This window comes from Sarcophilus harrisii, chromosome 3, assembly GCF_902635505.1.
Source record: "Sarcophilus harrisii chromosome 3, mSarHar1.11, whole genome shotgun sequence".
Classification (NCBI taxonomy): domain Eukaryota; kingdom Metazoa; phylum Chordata; class Mammalia; order Dasyuromorphia; family Dasyuridae; genus Sarcophilus; species Sarcophilus harrisii.
The window spans coordinates 570,301,047-570,322,920 of record NC_045428.1 but is presented as its reverse complement, the minus strand read 5'-3'; the positions used below and the strand labels follow the sequence as shown (position 1 = coordinate 570,322,920).

The window sequence follows — 21,874 nt, the reverse complement described above, 5'->3', positions numbered from 1 at the left end:
TAAAAATACCCTAAATGTTAATATTCTGGGTATACTAGAATGCCAACCTTCCAAATGAGACATGATTTGAGAATTCCCTAGGAAGTAGAGCTACTGGTTTATTGTTAGCTCTACTAGCAGCTCAATAAATCTATGTAGTAAGGTATCTACATTTGTTATGTACTAAACGAAGGTAAATGAAGTAGCTTGCTCAATTCTCTTTTGTTTTATATGGACTCTAAAATGGAGTTGTATAAATGATTTTCAGATTCCTTTGCAAAGAACAATTCTGGAAGCTGAGTTTTCTTTCAACATCATTTCCTCAATATTATCACTGGTGGTGATATTTATACATGATTGTGAATCTTCATGATGAGTTATAAAATGCACATAAGCAATCTCACTTTCAGGAGATCAGTAGACTAATCAGAGTAAGTAGGGGCCATAGATTTTCCTGAGAAAATTGTCAGAACAGGAAAGAGAACATTATTCAATTTTGTGACAGTATTTTCAGTTGAAAAATTCTAAGTTTTAAAAGATTACATTCAAAAAGTATTTTTTTCCTGACATAACATTAGATTTCTAAAACAATTACATCTTTGAAACGAGATTCAGTTAATATTTAAAACACTTTTGCAACGTGTAAAGCATTTGTAGTACTTCCCTGAATGTGTGCTGTATTTTGTTTAACAAATGATGGATATGATGAGTAATTAATTCTGCCATTGTTCATTAAACAATTTTACTTGCTGCATGTTTGTACTCGATGTTCTTTCTAGAGATAGAAAGTAAAGAACCTGCATCAGAGGCATGGAGACTGTTTTTGTTCTCCTGAGTAGTTAGTAGAGCTGAACAGCTTTTAGCTTTTATTACTTTGTACACTTCTGTATCTCAAAATGTTAAGTGCCACGTCTGGAATTGTTTACTTAAATAGCAATTATTTCCTTCTAAATGTATATGTTTTACCCTTGTAAAAAGCAAGTTATTGTTGTGTAACTGAGCTATTGATAGAATTCCAAACTTGAAAAGATTATTTTTATTTTCTTTTGTCTTTTTTAAAGCAACATCCTGTGTGGAAATTTTGGTTAAGGAAGGTCACAAATGAACCTCTTTTTGAAATTAGCACCATTGAACTATTGTTTTCCTCATTTTGTGGGAAATTCATGAAAGTGGAATTCGTGAAATTTGACTTAGAGAAGAAGAAAAGCTGATTTTATTATTTAAAGGAGAAAACCATACTGCTTGCTAACACATACATCAACTATATAACATTTCAGTTAATAATTCTGCATTTTTGTTATCTGATGCCCCTAGCACTTTCTTGCTTTTCTGCTTGATGACTGGGTCCTGCAGCCCCACTTTGTGTATTTTCAGAACATAGAGAACTAGTTTTCATTCATCACTGCACTTTGCATTGGTTTTATAATATAGATATATTAGAACAGGAGGAAAAGCAAGACTGGTATGCTTAGAAAAAAGGGGAGATTGACCTAAATGAATAAGGAAAGGGATATTATAGGGGCTGGACATATGCTTTCATTGCTATAGGGATGTTCTTGGTAAAGAAATTCATAACAGTACAGATCTGTTGAGATTTGCCTAAAGCCTCAAGACATTAAGTAATTTGGCCAGGTTGACACAAGGTCCCAGAGCCTACCTGCATCCAAGGTAGGTCTGAACGGTTTTGAGGCCATTCCTTCATTCACTGCATTTTGTTGTTGAATAAATGAATACTACTATCCATTAAGAGTTCAGAGGTGTATTCTTGATATCGAACCTCCCTACATGGACACAGATGGTAATTTCTAGTTGCCTTTGTTAAACTACTTTTTTATTACCATGACAAAAGAAATTCATTACTTTTTAGCCAGTTTTTTGACTGTGGCTAATATCTCAATAATAATATATATTTGTTAATTACTTATATTAAAATAATTTTATTTTCTTTTATTAACTTTTTATTGAAGAACCCATGCCAGGGTAATTTTTTACAACATTATCCCTTGAACTCACTTCTGTTCCAATTTTTCCCCTCCCTCCCTCCCTCCACCCACTCCCCCAGATGGCAAGCAGTCCTATACATGTTAAATAGGTTACAGTATATCCTAGATACAATATATGTGTGCAGAACTGAATAGTTCTCTTGTTGCACAGGGAGAATTGGATTCAGAAGGTATAAATAACCCAGGAAGAAAAACAAAAATGCAAGCAGTTTACATTCATTTCCCAATGTTCTTTCTTTGGGTGTAGCTGCTTCTGTCTACCCTTGATCAGTTGAAACTGAGTTTAGCTCTTCTCTTTGTCAAAGAAATCCACTTCCATCAGAATACATCCTCATACAGTATCGTTGTTGAGGTATATAATGATCTCCTGGTTCTGCTCATTTCACTTAGCATCAGCTCATGTAAGTCTCTTCAAGCCTCTATGTATTCATCTTGCTGGTCATTTCTTACAGAACAATAATATTCTATAACATTCATATACCACAATTTACCCAACCATTCTCCAATTGATGGGCATCCATTCGTTTTCCGGTTTCTAGCCACTACAAACACGGCGGCCACAAACATTTGTGCACATACAGGTCCCTTTCCCTTCTTTATGATCTCTTTAGGATATAAGCCCAGTAGTAATACTGCTGGATCAAAGGGTATGCATAGCTTGATAACTTTTTGAGCATAGTTCCAAATTGCTCTCCAGAATGGTTGGATGTATTCACAATTCTACCAACAATGTATTAGTGTCCCTGTTTTCCCACATCCCTTCCAACATTCCACATTATCTTTCCCTGTCATTCTAGCCAATCTGACAGGTGTGTAGTGGTATTGCAGAGTTGTCTTAATTTGCATTTCTCTGATTAATAATGATTTGGAGCATATTTTCATATGGCTAGGAATAGTTTCAATTTCTTCGTCTGAGAATTGTCTGTTCATATCCTTTGACCATTTATCAATTGAAGAATGGTTTGATTTCTTATAAATTAGAGTCAATTCTCTATATATTTTGGAAATGAGTCCTTTATCAGAACCTTTGACTGTAAAAATGTTTTCCCAGTTTGTTTCCTTTCTAATCTTGTCTGCATTAGTTTTGTTTGTACAAAAACTTTTCAATTTGATATAATCAAAATTTTCTATTTTGTAGTTAATAGTGATCTCTAGTTCTTCTTTGGTCATAAATTCCTTCCTCTTACACAGGTCTGAGAGGTAAATATCCTATGGTCTTCCAATTTATTTGTAATCTCATTCTTTATGCCTAGGTCATGAACCCATTTTGACCTTATCTTGGTGTATGGTGTTAAGAGTAGGTCAGTGCCTAGTTTCTGCCATAATGATAGGTCTTTTGAAGAAATTGGTTTAGAATGTTTCTTCAGATTTGTGTAGTGAAAGCTGACAAAAATTCCTGACTATGCTTGATAAATATAGAAATGATATTTCAGATTCAACAGTATACTTTTAAAGATGTCAGATACTAATACAGAGTTAGTTATTTCATTTGGCGTTTTGATGTAGGGAATGACTTAAAGAACAAAAGTTCAGTAGGAGAAGAAAACAAATCTTGTCCTTTGTGGGAGAAAAGATGGGGGGGAGTGAAATTGTAGGTATTTTAATGATTATTTCAGTAATTGGAAAGTCCTTACTGATTCACTCAGGTTCAAGGAGATCATTTTAAATAGACTGAACATATTGAAAGTGTATTTGTGGATTTCATGATTAATGGGTTAAAATGCCCAGTTATTGCTAACTTGCTCTTCTCTCTAGACTTTTCTGAGCCACTTTTCCTGCCTCCCTTCTCAACTACCAATTAAGAACTGTCCTGAATTCTTCCAAAGTCATTGAATTAGAAGTATCATTATATCTGAATTTCTATCCGAGTACTTTCCATGACTCCTATTATAACAACACAATACTTGCTATTTTATCAACTATATTCTTCACAAATTTCTGGGCCTAAAAACTTCACTACTTGGGGTGGCCTGCTTTCTGGTGATAAGCTTCTCTGAGCTGAGCCGGACTTGTTCTTGGTTTACAAAAACAGTTTTTGTTGCTAGGCTTGTATGCCAAGCCTTTCTAGTTTCAGAAGGAATCACTGTAAGTTTGTGTTCTCTGCTGGCATAGCCTATGAGGATGCAGCATCATCATCATTACATGACTGGATTAATAATGGCAATCCTAGATGAGATGCATGGCAGAAAGTATTTTATTCTTTTATAGATTTGGAAACTCAGATAAGTTGTCGAAAGGTAATGCAGGTATTAATGTCAGCTGGAACTTGAAGAGACTTCAAAGATCAGTATTATTTTAACTATCCCATGTTGTCTCTCTCTTTTCATCACCCCTCCCAGTCTTAAATTTCAGTATATTTTGCTGCTGCTTTTTTTCCCCTGCATACTCCTGCTGTATGATATTAGGTTTAATGGAGACTTTTACATTTTCTTGGAGATCATAAAAAACCAAAAATATCCAAGTATTGGAAAATTCAAGAGAACACCATATGTGACTGTATTTAGGTATCTTTATTTGTGTTATCTAATCATGATTTCCTTTAGATGCTTTAAAATATTTCTGCTTTCTGGTATTTTCTTCCATTTTAATAACAAAATGACATTTCTATACAAGGAAGAGGTTAGTTTTCTTAGTTTGTTTTTCAAAACAAAGCACCCAAATAGATGATGGAATTGACATTTATTCAATATTTTATAGTGTCTTATTTTTCTATAGTAGTGAATACCATTTTATGGTTCTGGATATTCAGATGCAATAATTTAATAGCTCTTTTGTCCTATCACTTTGAATACCTTTTTCTTGGTACAAATTACAAAACATCCAGTATTTGAATCCTAGTTCTGCCACTTATTGCCTGCGTGACTAGATACTAATCTGGGACATGAAATCAGTAGTCCTTTCCAGAACTAAATTTATGGTCCATATCTTCTCATTGGATCCTAATTCTATTTTTCATGGATATCAGTGTGAAATAGGTGAGCTGTCCACCATTATTCATCTCAACATAACTAGCTATCAGCTTTTCTGTTTCATACACTTCTTTAGTGTTATATTTTTTGTGTAAGCAGAAGTTGTTATTGGTAGCATGCTGTGTACCCAATGGTGTGAAACTCAAGCTAAAATGGAATTGGGGGTCACCAATCTTCAGACTTTCCTGGCCTCATGTAGACTCTCACAATGAATTATCTATATTTTATTTAATTTTAATTTTTTGTTAAATATCTCTAATTATATTCTAATCTGATTTGGGCTTCCGTTTTTTGGGTTGCATGCTTGCCACCTCTTTTTTAGCCTATTTATATCTATCTTGCATTTTTCCCCCATTATTAACAACCATTTGGGGAGAAATAACTTTTATTTTAAAATGAATTGATCAGAAGTATTTGTTCCTGGACTTGTGACATAATTTGCCAGAATGGATGTATATAGTTTAAATTTCCTTATTATTGGCATTTTTGTTTGAAGTCCTGAGGTTTTCTGTTTGGAGTCCAGGGATTTCCTTTCAAAAGCAAGCCAGGATAAGGATTTCTGAGGCAAAATAATTTATTGTATAGATTAATACTGTATAGATAAAACAGTGGCAATCCTGCCATCTGATTCCTGACTAGGGTTTCAGGAGATATTTGGGAAATGGAATCAAATCTATCATTACAGAAATAATTTTCTACCACCTTGAAATTGTGTGTGTATGTGTGTGTGTGTGTGTGTGTGTGTGTGTGTGTGTGTATACAGGATATATACTTATGCACACACACACACACACACACACGATAAACAAGTTTATAAAATGTCAAGTTGCCGGTATCTAGGATGTGAGTAGCTTCTTTATAGCAAGATAAAGACAAGCTGCATTGGATCTTGTCCTACTTTGAAGCCTTGCTTATTTACATATTCTATTAATTATAAAAGAGTAGAAAAACGTTCTGGTTACAATAGTGCTCTTGAGAAAACACTGGATAGAAGATTTTACAGGCTACAAAAACTGTACCAAGTCCTCTCAAAAGAATGAAATACAAGGAAGAAAAATCCCACTTTTTTCTCAAGCAGCCACTGCCACCTCCTCTCTTTTATATCTCCTTTCTTCCTAATTGCTTGAATAAATTGATGCCATCTGTTAGTAACTTGGTTCTTCCTTCCTTCCTTTTCCTTTCCTTCCCTCCTTCATCCTGTCTTTACACCATTTTCAAAATGAGGTGTTATTCTTGCCAAGGCCTATGGGTTTGTACTTTTGATTACCCCCTCTCCCTACTTCAATTGTCTTTTACCTCCACTGCCTTACTTAATGTGCCCCAGGCTCCTCCTTCTTTAAGAACCTCTCACTTGCATGATCCTGCTATTTCCTTAAATTATTATATATTTTTCTCTCTTATTTTAGAAAAAATATATATTTTTGTATACAGTTCCTAACCTTCCATTCATTTCTCATCCAGTTCCACTAATGATTCCACAGTGGTCAATTCTAATGGCTTTTTCCTCAATCATCATTATTCATAGTATCATTATTTGTAGGCTTTGACACTAATCTTTCTGGATACTCTTTCTTCCTTTTACATGGCCCTGGTTTTTCCTGCTTCTTCCCTGTGTCTTGATTTTGCCTTTGCTGTGCCATCATCTGCCTCTCATTTACTGAGCTTTGTTACAGATATTCACTGAAAAGTAATGGGGGAAAAACTCTGGGCTTAAGGCTTCTAATAGCCATATAGCTGGGAAGAAAATTTTGTAAATTTGAAGTGTTTCATTAATATGAAGTAATTATTATGCAGCTCTGTTAGTTGAATAGAAAGGAGTTACATGTTACTGTTCATGAGTTTTAAAATTTTTAGTGTCAAGAAGAATATTTAGAATAATGTGAAATTATTTCCAATTGTCAAACTTCATATTTCTTTTTTACTTCTACTTTCCTTTATTCATTCTAGGACCTAAAGAGGAAGAAGAGAAGCCTTCAGCTTCAGCAGTGCTCTCCCTAGAACAGACAGCTGTCATTCAGGAGATGGTAAATCAGGATGTACTTCCCAAATTAATAATCCCTCCTCCTGTCTCTGAGCCTCAAACACTGTCAGAAGGGACACCTGAAGTAGTACATTGTGGATCAGATGACTTGGAGGAGGAAGAAGAGGAGGATGAAGAAGAGGAAGAAGATGAGGAAGGGGAAGAAGATACTAATATACCAAATGAAAGTTCTGAGAGAGAGCCAGAAGTAGAATGTGAAGAAAAACAAACATCAGAAGAACCAAGAAATACAACTGAAGAAAATTTAGATGGCTCTCTTGAAGTAATGCCAGCTGTTAAAATTCCTAAAACAAAGGGAGATTCCAACGGTGATGTATTTGAAACATTCATGTTTCCTTGTCAACATTGTGAAAGGAAGTTTACAACCAAACAAGGACTGGAACGTCACATGCATATCCACATATCTACTGTCAATCATGCTTTCAAATGCAGGTACTGTGGAAAAGCTTTTGGTACCCAGATTAACAGGAGAAGGCATGAGAGACGGCATGAAGCAGGGCCAAAAAGGAAACCAATCTCAACTCTTCAACAGCCTGATGACCTTGTAGATGGCCCAGTGTTTGGAGATGATATAAGTCTTAAAGATGAATCAAATGCTTCCAATTTTTTGCAAGATCGCATGATTTTGGATTCAGAGAGAGTTTCCCAAGAAATTGCCGTTTCTTCTGTTGTGGAAGAGAATGGAGACCTCAAAGAACTTCATCCATGCAAATACTGTAAAAAGGTGTTTGGAACACATACAAACATGAGGAGGCATCAGCGTAGGGTTCATGAACGTCATCTGATTCCTAAAGGAGTAAGGAGAAAAGGATTCTTACTTGAAGAGCCACAACTTCCAGCAGAGCAGACTCAACCGACCCAGAATGTATATATAGCAAGCACAGAGCTAGAAGAAGAAGGAGAATCAGATGATGTCTATATTATGGATATTTCCAGCAATATCTCTGAGAATTTAAATTATTATATTGATGGGAAGATTCAGTCTAATAACAGTACTAGTAATTGTGATGTGATTGAAATGGAACCTAGTACTGCAGATTTGTATGGCCTAAATTGTTTGCTTACTCCCGTTACAGTGGAAATTACTCAGAGTGTAAAGACTTCTCAAGTGCATGTAGCAGAGGATCTTCCCAAGGACTCTTCTAGTAGCACAAATAATGATTCAAAGAAGCGAAGAACCACCAGTCCACCTTTTTTACCTAAAATTAAGGCAGAAACTGATTCAGAACCTATAACACCATCCTGTTCCTTAAACTTACCTCTCAGTGGATCCACTGCAGAGACTGTTTCTTATCACAAAGAGAAAAATGTCTTTTTGTCTTCAAAGCTCAAACAGCTTCTTCAAACACAAGATAGCAACAAGCTAACAGCAGTTATATCTACAACAGACATCCCTAAATTAAGTTCATCTGTCTCATCATCTTCTTCTATGTTGCCTGTGTCATCGAGTAGGTTTAAGCGAAGAACTAGCTCTCCTCCAAGTTCTCCACAGCATAGTCCTGCTCTTCGAGATTTTGGAAAACAGAGTGAGGGCAAAGCAGTATGGAATGATCCAGCCGTTAGTTCTAAAATACCCAAATTGGAAAGTCATAGCAGTTCCCCTGCCTGGAGTTTGTCTGGGCGGGAAGAGAGTGACACTGTGAGCCCTTCCTGCTTTGAGGATTACAAAATATCCAAAGACTGGGCAGCCAGCACCACTTTTGGTAATGTGTGCAATCAGCAACCTCTGGATTTATCTAGTGGTGTAAAGCAGAAGTCTGAGCTTACAGGAAAGGGCCAGGTCCCTTGGGAATCTGTATTGGATCTTAGTGTTAATAAGAAATCCTGTGGTGACATGGATATCAAGGAATACAAAGAGAACAATTCAGCACAGCCTACTTGCAGTGGTATAAAGAAGAAGAAACCAACAACCTGCATGTTACAGAAAGTTCTTCTCAATGAATACAATGGCATAGATTTAGCTGTGGAAAAGGCTCCAGATGAAAATAGGAGCCCGAGTCCATGTAAATCATTAGATCCCCAGCCAGAACCAGATCTTGACCCAGATTCTAGTTTACCCACCCCAGTTGCTCATTCTTCTCCTTGCAATTCTCCATCACCCCTCCCACAGACTTCTGTGTCTTCTGGTCAGCTGCCTCCTCTCCTAATCCCTACAAATCCATCTTCTCCTCCACCCTGCCCACCTGTATTAACTGTGGCTACACCTCCGCCACCTCTCCTTCCTACTCTTCCTTTACCACTTCCAGCTCCATCTTCCAGTGTTTCTCCTCCTTCATGTCCTTCACCACTTTCTAATACTACTACACAATCACCACTTCCCATTCTTTCACCTACAGTGTCTCCATCAGCATCTCCTGTTCCATCTGTTGAGCCTCTGAACTCTGCAGCTTCACCTGGGCCACCTATACTTTCTTCTTCCTCCTCTTCTTCCTCATCCTCTTCTTCTTCCTCCTCCTCCTCTTCTTCGTCCTCCTCCTCTTCCTCCTCTTCTTCCTCTTCATCCTCTTCTTCATTCTCATCTTCATCTTCTTCTTCTTCCCCATCACCACCACCCCTCTCAGTGGTTTCATCTGTTGTTTCATCTGGTGATAACTTGGAAGCTCCTCTCCCTATATCTTTCAAACAAGAAGACACAGAGAATGAAGATCAGAAACCAAGTGACGATCCACAGACATCAGATGAACAGGATGTTGTTCAAGAAACATTCAATAAAAACTTTATTTGTAATGTTTGTGAATCACCTTTTCTTTCTATTAAAGACCTAACCAAACATTTAACTGTTCATGCTGAAGAATGGCCCTTCAAATGTGAATTCTGTGTGCAACTGTTTAGGGACAAAACGGGCTTGTCAGAACATCGTTTTTTGCTTCATGGAGTTGGGAATATATTTGTATGTTCAGTATGTAAAAAAGAATTTGCCTTTTTGTGCAATTTACAGCAGCATCAGCGAGATCTCCATCCAGATAGAGAATGCACACACCATCAGTTTGAAAGTGGCACCCTCAGGCCCCAGAATTTTACAGATCCCTCCAAGGCTAAAGCAGACCATGTTCATTGTTTACCAGAGCATCCTTTAGAAGCTTCTAAAGAGGAGGAGGAAGAAGAAGAGGTCAATGATTCTTCAGAAGAACTTTATACTACCATAAAAATAATGGCTTCTGGAGTTAAGTCAAAAGATCCAGATGTTCGATTAGGCCTCAATCAGCACTACCCAAGTTTTAAACCACCCCCATTTCAGTATCACCACCGAAATCCTATGGGCATTGGAGTTACAGCCACAAATTTCACCACTCACAATATCCCACAGACCTTTACTACTGCCATTCGCTGCACCAAATGTGGGAAAGGTGTTGACAACATGCCTGAATTACACAAACATATCTTGGCATGTGCTTCAGCTAGTGACAAAAAAAGGTACACACCCAAGAAAAATCCAGTACCACTGAAACAGACTGTACAACCCAAAAATGGTGTCGTGGTTATAGATAACTCTGGGAAAAATGCCTTTAGACGTATGGGACAACCCAAAAGACTAAATTTTAGTGTTGAACTCAGCAAAATGTCATCTAACAAGCTCAAACTAAGTGCACTGAAGAAGAAAAATCAATTAGTACATAAAGCAATTCTGCAAAAAAATAAATCTGCCAAGCAAAAAGCAGACTTAAAAAATAACGATTCAGATTCTCACTCACACATTTGCCCTTACTGTGATCGTGAGTTCACTTACATTGGAAGCCTAAATAAACATGCAGCTTACAGCTGTCCTAAAAAGCCAATTTCCCCTTCCACCAAGAGAAGTGTTTCTCATTCGTCCAAGAAAGGTGGTATCTCATCACCTTCAAACAGTGAGAAAAGTAATAACCAACGAAGACGGACAGCTGATGCTGAGATTAAAATGCAGAGCATGCAGACCCACTTGGGCAAGACAAGAGCACGAAGCTCAGGACCCACCACAAATCCATCACCCTCTCCATCTTTTAGAGCGAAACAGAAGGTGAAGTTTGTACCTTCAGTGAAATCCAAAAAATCAAGCTCTACTTCTCTAAGAAACTCCAGTCCTGTAAGAATGGCCAAAATGTCTCATATGGAGGGGAAGAAGTCAAAAGCAGTAGCCAAGAATCATTCTGCTCATCTCTCCAGCAAAACATCCCGGAATCTGCATGTGAGGGTACAGAAAAGCAAAGCTGTTTTGCCAAGCAAGCCTGCTTTAGCGAGCAAGAAAAAATCAGACAGATTTAGTGTCAAATCTAGAGAAAGGAGTGGAGGGCCCATCACTCGAAGCTTGCAGCTGGCAGCCTCTGCAGACCTCACTGAAAGCAAAAAGGAAGAGAGCAGTACAAAGCAGGAGCCCAAGGACTTCAGGTAAGCCATCTCTTTTAGTGGAACAAAAGCCCCTATTTCTGTTAATATCTTTGAATCGAATAATTTTAGCACTAAAAGACAATGATTATTGTAAAAGTTGAAGGTGCTTTGGGTGTGTGAATGGCCAGGTTTTATTGCGTCCCTGAGAAATTATGAGGAATTAGCATCATTTACAGAAAATAGCTGGTTGTAACTAGGGTTGAAAATCTGGTAAAAGTACTATCAGTGTACTAAAAGAAAACGAAACTCAGTGAAAATGTCCTTTGTAATTTGTGTCTTGAGCTGTTTTTGTTTGTACATACTTTAAACATGATTCCTGACATTGTTGAGTATGCTGACTGCTTCTTTTGATGACAGTAAATTGTTTCTCTGTTACCGTTCATCAGGTCATTCTTATTGCTCTCATTGTTTATCATTTGAAGTATTTAGCATATTAATAAAATGTCAACATTTTCTTTGAATATGCTACATGTTACCCTTGCTTTTCTTTAGCAAGAATATGGTAAGTAATGCTCCTTTTTTGGTCAGGGAGGCAAGATGAGGATTAGATAGGCTGTGAGAACTTGTAATGGGACAGCAACACAGGAACCCTGAAAACTTCCCAAGTCTTCCCTCCCAGCCCCCCAATTAATGGGTCTGTTAACTTAATGGATCAGGATTCTTGCTTTGCTGTCTTTAAATTAGGATGTATGAATTGATTTTAATACCAGAGTTTTATGTTCTATAGCAGGACTTAAGCTTTTTTGCACTCATGACCTTTTTCATCAGAGAAGCTTTTTTTTTAATATAGCCCTGAATATATAAGGTATATAAATAGGATGTGTAAATCAAACATTTACTGTTAATAAATCATAAAGAAATTTATTTTAAAAGAATTATTTGGTATGCATATAATTTTACCATGAAAGTAATTTGCATACTAACGAGATAGATGTGCTTCTTTATTTTTACATAAAGAATTGAGTCTTGGTGGAATATTTGGTACCGTTTACTGTTGTTAAAATGACCCATGAAAGTCAAAATGATTGTGGCACTTATTTTTGCCACATTAGATTCCCTTACTTTATGATGTTTTTAATCAGCTAGGGGAAAATTTTGGAGATGATGAACACATTCTTGGGATTCCTGTGTACAAAGCAATCCCATAAGAACGTATTCATGCATTCGCTACCAGATATGTTGCCCCAAATTCTGCAAAATTCTTGCCTTTTGAAACAGTGCTGCTTAACCTGTGGTTCCAGAATTTCTTTCTAGTTGCTAATTCGTTCTTACTCTGTCTGGGAAGAAATTGCCTTGGAGACAGTCAGCTTAAGAACATTAAAAAAAAATCTATTATGTATCCTTGTACATTTGTTCAAAGTATTTGTGCTTTAGTATAAGATATATACTATACTATGGCAAGCAACAGAGGAAGAACCATTAGGATAGTTAGCTTCAACTGTTACAAACCTCATGGATACACTAATTGTTTTTTTGTTGTAAATATTAAGCTACATTTGTTCTTGAGCCATTACCAAATAAATATATCACATGCCTATATATGCTTGTACATTTTTGAGGTGAAGTCACCTCTCTAAGAGGTTGTTGGGCACAGATTCTTTTTTTATATTTTCTTCTGCCTATATTCATGGTTAGGAACAGGCTCATGAATTTGTTAAGAGTTCAGGCACTTCCGTGTAATTAATTCTTTAAAATACCTCCAGTATGTGCCTCACATAGGTCTTTGGGGAGGGCCTCTTATTTGAATATTTTATAAAGGGAATAGCTTCTTTTGTTCTGAATCCTGATTTTTTTGGTTTTGAGTGGAAAGTTGTTCTAAAAAAAAAGAAAATTATGAAAAGCACAATTTGAATAACACAACAGCTGCATTAATAAAATAAAGTACATCCTTCATTGGAAATTATGTAAAAACTACTTTGAATAATCTCAGAATATTTAATAGTTTGAAAAGTCCTATCAGAATACAGCATTACTCTTGTTGCTATGGTTTAGAGGTACTTTTTTTTACTCTCAGTAATCAGTTGAAGAATTATTATATTGTTGAATTAAAATTCGATATGCAGAAAGACTTAAACATTTAGATAAAGAATTGAACCAATGATACAGTTTTCCATTTAACAGGTATGAAATCATTGCCTCTTCCTGGGTCATATACATGATTGTGGTGACTGCAAAATGAGTGAATCCTAAACAGTCTCATTTTAATTATCAGGATCCTATCATGTAGCTGACCATAAATGTTGTGAAATGTTCTTTTAAAAAACCAAAATGTTCCAAGGAAAATGGAGACTTGATTGTTAAAAATGTGCAATAATTCTTCTTCTAAGCTCTGTCTGCTGAATGGCAACTTTAAACATTGGTTTCCTGAGTCAGTTTCTTTTAAGTATGGCAGCTGCTTTTAATTCTATAGCCCAGATAAATATTTGTTTGAATTAAATTGGAAACTAAAGAATTTTCTCCTTTAAAAACAAATGAAAATTCTCCTTACTTTCAAATATTTTTTAGCTTCCAAAATTCTTTCTAATGATAACTTTGAATTATAAAAAGTCAGCCATTATATGGCATAGTTATTTTTATTATTTTTTAGTGATCATTTTGGTTGTTTGAGGTTCATATTCCAGACACCATTACAAAACAATATGTATTTTTCTTTTCTTTACTATTCCTTTAAAAAAAAAAAGTTATCAGAGAGTTTACGTTGTTCTTACCCTTACTTTTCAGTTAAAGGACCATTTTACAATAGTGATATCTCTTCCCCATTGTGCACACCCCTCCCTCCCCTTCCCCCCCCCCCCACGATTTTTCAGTCTTTTTGTCATACAAGTCATGCAAACTTTTTCCATTCAGTGTCATGAATGGCTCAGCACAATCTACATCTTAATATTGTTACCTAGCCCACGATAGACCAGTCAAAATGGGCTAAAGAAATTTCATGGGACAAAGGAGCAAAGGAAAATGTGTATCACCAATCTTTGGCTTCCCCTATACTTATCACACTTCTTGTTTAAAATAAATGAACTCTGTTTTAATGCCATTTCCAAAGCTAGCTTTGGAACTTTTCTTTTTTATGCTAAATAATCAGGTCTGCAGCCCTAGATTAATTTCCAGGATAAGTAAATGAAGGCTATAGGGAAAGAAGTGCATTTTCCATCTCCTGTCTTCATTCCAGTAGATATACTTTAAAATCTTTGTGAAATAGGAGTAAGGATAGTTTAGAATAATTTTCATATTCATTTATGCAGACTTGCATAAGAAATCCTGTAGATAAAAATCCTATAGATTGCTTAATTAACAGGAGATCTTGTATTTAAAGAGAATTTAAATGTTAGGTTTCTAATTAATATTAACTTGATGCAAAGAGATGCAAAGAGAAACAGATTTTGCCGGGAAAGTCTGCTGATAAAACAAAAGCAATTCTTTGCTGACTGGCTTCTTTTAGTTTGTCTTCTTTTGATCAGAAGTTTTAAGTCCTAAATATTCCTTCAGGCTCATTTGCATCACTGTCTTAATACTGTTTGTCTTATGGTCTACTCACCTTTTTCTTTTTAAGCATGTTCAGTTCATAAACAGGTTATATTATTTTGTCATTTATCTTCAGTTTTCTTATTTTCTAGGAACCTCCTGTAAAAACAAAACAAAACAAATCTTAATTGACAAAGTAAAGCTATTGCATGCTCAACTTAGGATAAGCACTACGACAATGGATGTGAAATCCACCAAGCTTTCAAGACCCGTTGAAGCTGACTCAAAAAAATCTTAAATGCAACCGTGATTGCCTGCAGGCTTTGTGCTAATGTTGTTAGTGTCAGGCATATGTTTCTCCCTTGGTGCCTGATGCATGCTGGGCTACAGGATGATTCAGATGCAAAGAGAAGGGTACTGTAAAAATGGGCTGAGGTGAACAGAATCTGTCATCACTGGACTGATAACTCAGATTTTAGTGTTGCCCTGCTTCTGGTGAATGGCACAGAGAAAGACAATTTGAATTTATTCTTGCAAAGCAAGTTCCCTGTTTTATCAATAGTTTCTTGTAGATTCAGGGATGACAAATTCTTATGCACTCATTTTAAAGTATTTTGGTCACATTGTCTTGATGCCTTCTTTTAAATGAATTAGTAGAAGGAAAGGAATTTAAATTGTCAGGATTCTCCCTACCCCATTCTTTTCTTTCTTTCTTTTGTTTTTTCTTATCAAGAGTGGATTGCCAGCATAATTTTGAGGAAACCAGGTTGGATTTGAACTCTTATGCATTTTCTAATTTTCTTTTTATGTATCCAAATGGAAACTATCCTCTACAAATTATTACCTGGCACTAATTTATAACTATAATATTATTGGATGCTGTGTAGCATTTTATTAATGCACAGGATAAAAGAAAGCAGGTCTGTATAAATGTATGTCTCTACACATAAATATTAAATGAGTTTACTGTACCAGGTCTTACACTTCACTCTCTTATTGAGATTAAAAGTAACAAATTGGTCTCCTTAAGTATGATATTACTGTTGGAAAATATTTTACCATGCATTTCTATGCCCTTTTCAAAAAGGGTCAATGACAGAGTTGGTGGAAATGGTTAATTTCATTCACATACCCTATTTGTTTTTGACTTTTAAAAGTAATCTACCTCTTAAAATTTGTAGTTTAATACTTGTTTGGTGAATTTGTGCCACTTTAACTCTTTCACTATCATTCCCATTTTGTTACATTTCTGTTATGGGGACTTTACGTTGAAATATTGTATAAAGCATTTGTAGCAGTTTAAAAAAATAAAATATTTAAAATTATTTAAATTGTTTTGGACACTTCAATTGTATTATATGTGATTTACATTTTACATTAATTTTTTGTTTTATTTTGAGTTGTTAATCTGGAGAGTGTTCCTGTATTTGAAGTTTGCTGTTAGTTACATTACTGTTTCTTGTTGAAGAGTGATCTAAAGACTATTCTAATGCAAACATTAAAATTTACAATTTGTTGTACAAATGGGGTTGTCCCTTTGCTTTTAACCAATGTACCATTGACAGAAATCTTTAGTACAGGTAGAAGACTACAGAGAGTGGTGTTTGCTCTCCTTCCCACCCCCAGCATGAAATAAATTTTGTGAACCTGTCAGATCTTTAAAAAGATCTTTTTATGCTGTTGCAAACACTTAATGACCAGATAGATGGGCTCTGAAGAAACATTTTATATAATTGTAACCAATAAAGTAAACTTTCTAAACACTTGTGAAAGGCTTTCATTTTGTACAGAAATCCAGATTGTCCAAATTCCCCCACCTTTTTCCCCACCTCCCAATCATCAAGGTAATATGGGAGAAGACTTTTGAAAGCCTGTGTTCTTCAGTAAGAGTAGTGCAATAAAAAAGCAAACCAAAAAAAAAAAAAAAATCAGTTTTGTGGTCTCTCTGGCATCGAGCTAAAGATGTATTAATTGAGACACTGCACCAAATGGTGACTGCAGTATAATAGCACTGGTGCTAATGAGAACTTTGTGAACTAATGTATGTCTGCAAGAGTGAAATGAATTTCATACACATGGCACTTGTTTTAAACATTGCTCTGTGTTTTCATCTTGTTGACATAATTTTACCTTTAAAGAAAGTTGATGTCATTTAAAATTATATAAATCTCATACCATGAAACAAGCAACAGTTCTAACATGTTTAATATTTCAGATGGCTGTATTTACACCTGCTTTAAAAGCTCCTCACTACTCAGGCAGAAAGGGAAATTTAAAATAATGGTATAACCATTCTATGCTGTATGGCCAGGTTTCTGCCTAGGGGAGATGATACTTAGTATTAACAGTTTACCTGTTTCACTGAAATTTACTTAGCATATACTAATGACATACTTGTTCGTTTTTTCTTCTGCTTGACTGCCCATTCCATAGAACTGGCTAACATCCATTACAGTTCATGTGAATAACATCTATGATCCTTGATATGTTATTAATACTTAACTCTGGATTTGGCTAATTGTTGGGGGACAAATGTTTTTCTTTTGATCGACTTTGGAATTATCTTGCCCACGATGAGATTGCCCTGCAACACCACCCAATCTAGATCTACAGACTTCTTATACTCATGATGATGACAGTGTAGTTTATGTCAGGATAGTATTATTATTTGCTTTAAGCCTGTCTCTACATTGATTTCTACCTGTTTTTCTAATGTTCAAGACATGCTTTACCTGGAGCCAAAGTGATTAGTTTATTGTGCCAGCACATCCCATTGGTCTTGTTTTTAGCTCCATACAAATTAAATATATCACTGGAATTCTCTTTAAGGTTCTGGAACAGATTTGTTACTGTAAAGGACACTGATAAAGGGAAAGCACAAGAACTGAGATAATTAATTGCCTACCTTTTTTGACAGTAAGGCTCTTAAACAGGAGTGGCTGGTTTGAATTTCTTTAGGCTTAAAAATCTGAAGGATTAAAAACTTCATGGAAGCAGCTTGTTCCTGTTGGTATTTTAAAGTGTCAATTTGTGTTTCTCATTTTTATTCTATTTGTTCTCATTTGAATGTTAAAAATTTTCTTTCACACAAAATGAATATGGATTCAATCAAATGTTGCTTGGTTGTTGTTTTTTCCAAACCAGTGGTTAACTTTTTTTTTTTTATTCTAAGTGTGGTGGTTTTGTTTTTGTAACTTTAAAAAAGAACAGGTGAGAGTTTTAAACCTTCAGAAGGATGATATTTGCAGCATAGTGGAAAGAATATTGGATTTGGAAATAAGAGGCTGGGATTGGAATCTCACTTCTGACACTTCTAGCTGTGTGACCTTGGACAAGTAACTTTTAATTATCAGCCTCAGTTCCTTGATGTGTAAAATAGGGTTAATACCTGGACAGTACCTACCTCACAGGGTTGTTGTGAGGGTCAAATGAGTTAATGTATGTAAAATGTTTTGCAAACTTTAAAGCACTATTAAAATGCCAGTTATTAATAATAAATTGTAGATGTCATACATGCATTAAAAATTTTTTTTTGCTAAAATAACAGCATACTTTATGGTTTTGATATTGTGTTCATTATATCTAAATTTTATTCTGTTTATGGCATCCTTTTGGAGGTGTTTTTTTTTTTTTTTTAAATCAGAATACAAACTATCAAAGATGGGCAACCTTGAAGGTGCAATAGGAACAGTAGGAAAGCAAGAGATATGATCAGGAAACCAGAGAATGAAATAAAAGTGATTTAAAGATGATGCTGTTAGTAGAAAATAGTTTCTTTTCCTTTTGTAGGTGATATTTATCCTGTCAGATTTTCAAGTCCACTGCTTATATTCTGTTTTATCTTTGGCAATATCATTTTTTTTAGATTTCTATTCATCTTGCCTTGTGCTGTCTACTGACTCCTTCTAGTTATTGATTACTAAGGGTCACCTACCTTGCAGCATTTTAAAATGATTTCTTGAATAATCAAAAATTTTTCTTGGAATTACTGAATTAATTTATATTTAACACAACTCCCTCGATTCTCAGAGCACACAAAATACCCCTCTGCAATAAAAATCAGTCCTGCCTCTGGGTTGTCTAGAGTGGAATAGAAAAACTAGGTCCTACATAGCTTCAAGTTGGGTTGCAGCTAAACCTTAATCAGTACAAGAAATATTTAATTGATTTTGTCCAAAGATGTCACAGAATTTGAGATTTGAAAGGGACTTCTTTGTCCATGTAGTCCAGCCCACATGTGAAAAGAATCCTTATTCTAACATGCTTCATCAGTGGTCATTCAAACTTTGGAGAGAGTCAGAAAGGGTAAGCCCACCACCTTTCTAAGCAATAATGCACTTTTGAAAAGCTAGTTGTTAAATGAAGTTTTATTTTTCCCCTCCTGACATAGGCCCTAATTGTTACTTTGATAATTTTATAACTCCCACCCCTTTTGGTTCTCATGTCTGTGGCCAAAAAAGTCTAATATTTCTTTTCCACTTGACAGCCCTCCAGAAATTTAAAGATAGCTATTCTGTCTCTTCTGAGTCTTCCCCCTAGGTAAGAATATCCACTTCATACAGCTGATTCTCATGTCATGGACTTAGGGAACTTTATGTTATTCATGTTATCAATTCCCTTCTTAAACCATGGTGCCTGATAACCAAATACTCCAATAAGGTTAGATTAGGACAGAGAATTGTCTACTCTCTTCCTAGAAGCCCTTCTTGTGAAATTCTGAATTGCATTAGTGTTTTGTTTTTTCTTCTTAAGCATCATATTGCTAACTTTTTATATCAGTGATTTTTTCCCTACTATCGAAATCATATTTATAAAGGTGACTTCTTCTCCCCAGTACGTTGTGTAAGGTTTAATCCTAGTGAATTTCATCTTTCCTGATAAAGCTCAATGCTCTAATTTTTCAGGATTCTTTTAGGGCTTGATTCTGTTACCTGTTAATGAGGTCATTGACTAAATGTTAAATAGCATAGGGCAAAGTACATCTCTTAATTGGAGGCCTACCATGTTGCCATTGAACTTATTTATTCCTTGAGTTTGGCCATCCAGCCAATTCTGAATTTAATTTGGTTCTATTGTCTGTCTTCACAGAAGGCATGTAATCCTTTATCAGAAGTTTTGATTAGATTGAGGTATACAAGTAATATTTCCTAATACTAGTTTGGTAATTTTGTTTATAAAAAAGGGGGCGGGGCGGAATAGCAAGTGTTGTTTGACATGCCTCAACATGCCTCACAGCTTGAATTCATGCTGGCTCCTATAAATCATTGCTTCCCTTTATAAATGTTGGCCTACCTGTTCTTGAATGATACATTACTTAATTTTCTAAGAAATTAAAGTCGATGTTACAGTAGTGTTACAGATTAGTTTGCAGACTCTTTTGTCTCCATTTTATTTGTTCTCCAATCTGTGGAACTCTTCCATTTTCCATGATATTTCGGATATCATTGATGCCTCAGCAGTCACTTTTTTCCACCTCTTTCAAGAATCTAGGTTTATCTGGGCCAGGTGATTTGAATTTAGGGTTCATTCATCAAGAGCAGCTAGATTTTGTCCCCATCTCTTAACTTACCCTGCAATGCATTCCTCCACCAAGCGCTCTCCTTTTTCTAACTTTGCTGTTACTATTGAGGTACCCCTGGCTTCTCAGTTACACAAACTCAAAATGTAAATGTCATCCGCAGGTGATTCCTTCCTTCTCTCCATTATTCAGTCATTTGTCAAGGCCTATCATGTTTACCTTTAAAATATCTCTTTCTTACTTTCCCTTTTCTTTGGCACTGCTTTCATTTTGGTTCAGACCCTTATGATCTCTCACCTGTACAATTGCCTTCTGGTTGGTCTCACTCCCTCAAGTCTCTTCCTACTCTAGTCTTCCTTCTCCTCAACTGTCAACAGGTCTTACTGGTACCTATGCACCTCTCCATCCCCGCTTGCCTAGTGTGACTCCTTGTTACCTCTGGAATCAAACAATTCACTGTCTTTTAAAAGCTTTTCATAATCTAGCTCCTACTAATTTTCCAGTCATCTTATCCCTTAATGGTTTTCACATTCTCTTTGATCCAGTGACACTGGCCATATTGTTGTTCCTTACATTCCATCTCCTGTCCTGACTGGGCATTTTCACTGGCTTATCCCCCATTTCTGCAATTAAAATTTTCCTTCTCAGATGTTTATACATAGTTCTTTTCATTTTCTTCCTCCATTAAATTGTGCACTCCTTGAGAACCATTGTCTTTCTTTGTATCTCCAGCTATAGTGCCCGGCACATAGTAGGTATTTAATTAACACTTGTTGATTGATTGTTAGTTATTTTTGGCCCATTATTCTTATATTATATTGTACTCTCTTTTACATAGGGAAAAGAAAGATTTGAGAAGCAACTCTGCCTGCCCTCTTGTCAGTTATTATTCTCCCCACCTCCAGCAAAAGCCCTAGCCTTTGATCGTTTTCTCCCAACACTTTTTTTGTTCTCTTTAGTTTCAACTTTGGCATTCTTGACACGTTTATTCCTGGTAGTTTACAAGACTGTGCAACACTAAATCCCTATACTTGACTTTGTCTATTTTCTCTTTGTGTGTATATGTGTATTTAAGTGTGGTTGCATGCATATTGATGTTTTTCCCCCAAAAATCCTATTTTTTCTCCTCATTGGAATTTTCTTTAAACTTCATTGTTTATTATCTCCATTTCTTCCTTCTTAAGCTTGCTCCCCCTGAAACATTTTAAGTCCAAGGATTCTACCTATCTTTCCTCTGAATCTTTGAAATCTGCTTTCCTAAAATAGACAAATGCCACCCCATTCTCAGACTTCAGCAGGTGTGGAGTGATTTTTGTCCCCTTGTGAATCCCATCATTTTCATTCCAGCAAATCATCCTATTGTTGAGATCCATAATAGAATTTTCATTCTTGATCCCTCCACTTTTTGAAAGATGAAATTGTCAAGGCAAGTCAAAAAATTAGTTATCCATTCCACATCATGACTTTCCGTGCCATTAGACTTCTAATATATTGCAGGTTGGCATAAGAAATTAAGTAGTAATCTTTTTTCCTCACTGAT

The 21,874-nt window shown here is 35.7% G+C and overlaps 1 protein-coding gene across 4 annotated transcripts in view; it reads left to right on the top strand.

The window, feature by feature from the left end:
• The window catches only part of PRDM2 (PR/SET domain 2), a 189,753-nt gene that overhangs the window by 115,165 nt on the left and 52,714 nt on the right, over positions 1-21,874 (top strand). For 3 of the 4 annotated variants that reach the window (XM_031962827.1, XM_012545645.2, XM_023499953.2), the window contains 2 exons: positions 6,899-11,354; positions 14,969-16,777. In XM_031962827.1, the coding sequence (XP_031818687.1) occupies positions 6,899-11,354; positions 14,969-14,981 (4,469 nt within the window). In that variant the 3' untranslated portion in view covers positions 14,982-16,777. Of the gene's footprint in view, positions 1-6,898; positions 11,355-14,968; positions 16,778-21,874 lie in introns of those variants that run through there. The other variant, XM_031962828.1, reaches the window with a different exon arrangement.